The sequence below is a fragment of the Solanum lycopersicum genome, chromosome 12, assembly GCF_036512215.1.
Source record: "Solanum lycopersicum chromosome 12, SLM_r2.1".
Lineage (NCBI taxonomy): Eukaryota > Viridiplantae > Streptophyta > Magnoliopsida > Solanales > Solanaceae > Solanum > Solanum lycopersicum.
Window position 1 is genome coordinate 59,092,115 of NC_090811.1, and position 5,480 is coordinate 59,097,594.

Consider the following 5,480-nt stretch of genomic DNA (forward strand, 5'->3'; position numbering starts at 1 on the left):
AACATCTTATAAGACGAGTAAAGAAAATTTGTTTGTAGCATTAAGTTTTAAAATTTGAAGCTCAGAGGAATATCTATGAAGACTAGAATTCAAGAAAAGCAATAAAAGTCTTACCTCCTAAAATAGAAGCACTCAAGCTCATATTTGGGTTAAAAAGAAAAAGTCCCACCATCACCAAAGCCGATTAAAATCACCTTCAAGACATTAAACATCCTAATTTTGGATAAAGATATGCAAAGTACAAAATTTTATCACGTACAATAACAACAACTGATGAAAAGTTACTATAGATAAATCAAAATAAGGTCCTAACATACACTATCCAATAATAACATGATCTCCTTCTTGAGCAGCTTAACCGTATTAGTGGCCTAAAGCAAAAATTAAATGGGACCTTAAGCTTGGATCATCAATAACTTTATATAATTGATTTCTTCTAGTTTTCAATTGATAATATAATCATTCTTATTTTTAAATTATTTTTCATGAGATATAGTACTTCAAATATGTCAAATTTCTTCTATAATTCCTTCATTTTTCATGAAAAGTTTACTTTTTCTATAAATAGTATTCAATATTTGTTATAAATTAATAACTTATAACCTATTATTATTAAAAATGAGGCCCCTTAAATTTGAAGGCCTAATGCACATGTCTTTTTTTTAACACTGTCAAATCACCCCTGAGTTAGACCATAGAACGAAAGTGAAATCAAGCAGTTTTACAAAGCAGAAAAAAAATTGCTTCCAGTGCCATTGTCAGTATGGGAGCCTAAACTACTATACTAGTTTTATGTAACTTGTCGTTACAAGGCGTTAACAAGCACATAAATCTAAAAAATCATTTTGTAAGCTTCTACAATTTCAACTAAAAAACAATGTGAAAGAATCAAAAACAACATTTCTACTTCTCAAGGTAGGATTTATAAGGTACCAAGAGTTTTGAACAAAGAAATGCATAACTCGAATCCCTGGCTAATAAGAAGTTTTACAAGTAGTATATTTTAATGTACTATAACTACAAGTTATTAATGGAATCAGCTAAGTGAGATTTAGTACATCAATCCTCAATTTCTTACTACTTTGCATTTTCTATACCTAGAGAAAATAACCTACTTCGCAACACTTGAGATTGATAAATAATATATTTTGGATCTATTTTTTCTTTTGAAGTTATAGTATATATGCACTTTATATGTGTATCTTTACTAATAATATTCACTCTAAACCTCCCATCTGGAAGGTGTTTTCAAGGGATGGCGGACTCCACTCCACAGCTGCAGGCATGGTGGCACTATTGCTATATTATGGGATGCTTTTAACTAAAAAAAATGAAAACAAAATGTCTTAGTGTTGCACGACTTCAAGTTGTTAGTACAACACTACATCAAGTCTATTCGATCAGGATCAAAATTGACATAATAAGATTGATGGTGCCTCCTGATTTGGAGGGTGATTGAAAGCAATGGGGTTCACGCTCTAGATAATCCCACTAGGGAAGAGGTTTTACACCCTTTTCAAGATTTTGAACCCTAAACCAATAACAGTCTTCAATTTGTAAACTTATCAGTTAAACATGACTTGTGTAATTACTCAATATCTTGTTTGATTCGTTGCTTAGCAATCCTGTTGGTAAAGCTAGAAAACAGCTGCTATTTTAATCACCTAATATCCTTTTTATATAAAAGTTCAATCAAACAACATTTTAAAAGCTAGTTCAGAGGCTTAATAAAACATAACTTACTAACATTAAGTTCAAAATTTGAAGAAACAACTCAGTAAAACGTAGAAACGTTTTGACATAATATTCCTACAAGAAACAAAATTTGAAATGGAAAAACACATTACATTCCAGTGAAAGCTTTCTTCCCGCCACCACCAGAACCAGCCGGAATCACCTTCAAGACATTGAACCTCACGGTTTTGGATAAAGGCCTGTGAATCAGAAAATGTAATTACTTACTATAACTGCAAATGATGAAAAAAATACTATAGAAAAATCAAAATGAGATGGTTCTAACCTGCACTGTCCAATAGTAACATGATCTCCCTCTTTCACACGGAAGCACGGTGATATGTGAGCTGGAATATTGGAGTGCCTCTTCTCGTATCTGAAATAATTTATGTGTTAAAACTAACTCAAGAAGAAGTCAAGTAGCCAATATTTATAAGTGACAAGCTCTTGCCTCTGATACTTCTTGACATAATGTAGGTAATTGCGACGAACGATGATGGTTCTGTTCATCTTAGCACTGTGGCATGTACCAGCAAGGATACGACCTCGAATAGAAACATTACCAGTGAATGGGCATTTCTTGTCAATATACGTACCTATATTTAAATAGACCAAACATAAGGTTACCATGAAATAATCAATGATATTTGGTGCCAACATATATAAAAGATAACTTGAAATCTGAGGAAATCTTTGTTATGAAAGTCATTCTCAACTATCCAACATCTAGATAACATTATAGCTAGCAAGCAACATGTCCACATAAAGGTCACATAGATAGCTATTTAGGAAGTATCTTTTATTTACAAGCTTTACTTAAATGTAAGTAAATGTAGTCTCTTTGGAATGCCCACATAAGAATTTACCATGTGCTATTGATCTTATTCTGGTCAGGTTGATGTAGGAAACAAAAAAGAATAAATAAGCTAAAATTCAATGCCCTGCTGTTCTCCGAAATTATCCCACCACTCATTCAGCACTTTTTTGATATATTAAGCTTATCCACATCATAAACATCACACTATTGAGATCCATACCCACCACTAATTGACAGTAATATGAAGGTTTTTATTCACAGTATCATACACTATGTAAGCTCCATAAATATAAACAAACGCTAACAACGTGAAGGTATTTAGTCGATTTGACAAATGGAACAAAAAAGTCCAAGTAAAAGAGTTGCAACTTGCAACTTGGCCTGTAATCCCAGAAGCCTAGTTCTGTCAAAGGTTTAATTGTTGGAAAACCAGTATCTAGTTTATGTGAAGCAAAGGCAGAATCAAGAGCTTCACGAGAAGAAGCTAAGGAGAAGAACAGAATTGCTTCAATCCTAAATGCTTTGGTTTTATCCGAAATTCTGTAGCATATTTAAAATAAAATCAAGAGAAGGCCACATAACCGGTTAAAACACATATGGATAACTTGCACCCACATTGCCTTAATATACTGAGTCCCCAGCTAATAAGAAGTTATAGAACAAGTATACGATGTTTCCCCTTGTGTACTCAAATTGCATTAAACCATATTTCATGCATTTCAGATGCATGGCAAATAACTTCATAATAGAAATATTTACCAAATGGCAACTACAGTGGAAACACTAAAACTTAAAGAAAGATTTACAAAGAGCCAACCACATCGCAAAAAATTTAACTTCATAGTAGAAAGATTTACCAAATGCCAACTAAGCTGCAGAAACATAATAGAAGTGATAGTTTGACCATTTAAAGCATGTAGACCCATTACTTAAGGCATGAACAATTTGTACAAGAACCTTAATCCTACACTTGTTCCCCTCAACTTAATCCTAAACTAGTTGGTACTCAACACATCAAGACAGTGCAGGAAAAAAAAAATACTGCTTCTCATAGATGGGAAGTGGAAATCGAAGACTAGTAGTCTTACAGATTTTATGTTTGGCTCCATTCAGACCATAATAACATATTCTCCACCCAGAACATCTCAACCACAGGTCAGGATCGCAATTCGCAACTCATTCTAAATACACTAAATTTGTGACGTCTAAGTTAGAAGCAGAAGCTCCAAGTTCTTAAGGCCCAGGTTCATGAAGACTATCTTATCCAAAGCGACTGCAAACTGAACCTTCAACAAAGGCAGGAAAGACTGAATTCCTCGACTACAAATGTCTAATTTGGCGTTCCACAACACTAATTGTTATTTAGACTGACACACAACTATGCAAATATGAAAGCTCATATCAAAAATATAAATCAACAATGCAGAGTAATTGAGCAAAATGAATACGTACCTTCAGTAGCCTCACGAGGAGTCTTAAATCCTAAGCCAATACTCTTGAAGTATCGATTGCCTCCCTTACCTGGCCTCTTTCCCTTCCCGGTCTTCTTAGAGCTGCCGGTATCAGAAAAAACGCAAATCTTAGGCTAAAATATCTCCCCAAGTTACGAACTTTAACAGGTTGCTCAGATTACTAACCTTAGAAACACACCTGGCTGCTTCAAAAACGCCTTCTCCGTCTGTTCCGCCATGATTGATTGTTACTAAGGAAGATCAACTGACGGCGAGAGATGCCAAACCCTAATTTGCAGAGGAGGAGGAGACTGAGTGAGGCATACTTGTATAATTTAGTAGGCAGGTCATGGACTGGATTTGCAAAAAATGGGCCGACTTATATCTGGGCCCAAAGTCTGACTAATATCATTTGAATGGGGTGTGTTTGGTACGAATGAAAATATTTTCCTGAAAAACAAGTAGATATTTGATTTATTTTCTTATATTTTATTAGTGAATAGAAAATATTTTACTGTTTGCCTTGAATGAAAAACATTTTTGATAAATATCTTTTATTCTTTACTAGAGTAGAAAATAATTTTTGAAGCTGAATTTTTTTTAAGAAAATTAACTTAAATTTTTTTTCGTATTGGGGTGGGGAGGGGAGCGATTTCAAGGGTAGGAGTGAAAGAATTAAAATTTGAAGTTAATTTTATTTTTAAAAAATAATATTACTTATTTTCTTTGGGAGGGGAGAGGGGGTCGAGGGTTGCGGTGAAAAAATGCAATTCACCCCCTAACTTTGTTCTATTTCTATTTATCTTATCCTCAATTTTCATAAATGTTTTGAAGTTTAAAATATTTTTAAAAACAAACTTAAATTATTTTTTTTTGGAGAGAAGGGGTGTGGGTAGTTCGAGAGTAGGCGTGAAAAAATAAAAATTTGAAAGTTGAATTTTTCTTTACAAGCAACATCAATTTTTCTTTTTTGAAGGAGGGGGTGGGGGTTGGGGGCTGTTAGGGGGTAGTAGTGGGGTGGGGGTGGGGGGCTAATAGGGGGTAGTAATGGGGTGGGGGTGGGGGGTCGAGGTGAAAAAATGAAATTTTGAAGTTCAAAGTATTTTTTAAAAACAAACTTAATTTTTTGAGAGGATGGGGTGATAATGGCAGGGGGTTCGAGGATAGAGTGAAAATATGATTTTTTGAAGTTGAAAGTATATTTTTAAAGATAAACTTAAATTTTTTTAGGGATAGGCGAGACTGGTAAGGTGGGTGGGTTGGTAGGGTGGGGGGTTGGTAGGGAGTGGGTTGGGGCTGGTAGGGTAGGGGTAGGCAGGCGAAGGTTGGAAGAGAGTTTTGGAAAATTTCTATTATATAGAAGAGTGAAGAGGAATGATAACCAAGGGTAAATCAGTCATTTAACTTCATCAAATATCTATACTTCTTGCTACACGTGTCACTCAATCCCAAGATCATTTTATTACCACATACTCAAC

General features: G+C 34.4%; 1 protein-coding gene across 1 annotated transcript; it reads right to left on the bottom strand.

The window, feature by feature from the left end:
• Window positions 1–1,654: 1,654 nt before the first annotated feature.
• LOC101249995 (small ribosomal subunit protein uS17) lies at window positions 1,655–4,378 on the bottom strand. The gene is made up of 5 exons (XM_004252234.5): window positions 4,189–4,378; window positions 4,004–4,104; window positions 2,186–2,330; window positions 2,021–2,110; window positions 1,655–1,934 (listed from the first exon to the last, which is right to left on the bottom strand). Exons 1-5 carry the CDS (start codon window positions 4,239–4,241, stop codon window positions 1,844–1,846), a joined length of 480 nt encoding a protein of 159 aa, XP_004252282.1. The 5' UTR covers window positions 4,242–4,378; the 3' UTR covers window positions 1,655–1,843.
• Window positions 4,379–5,480: the final 1,102 nt, after the last annotated feature.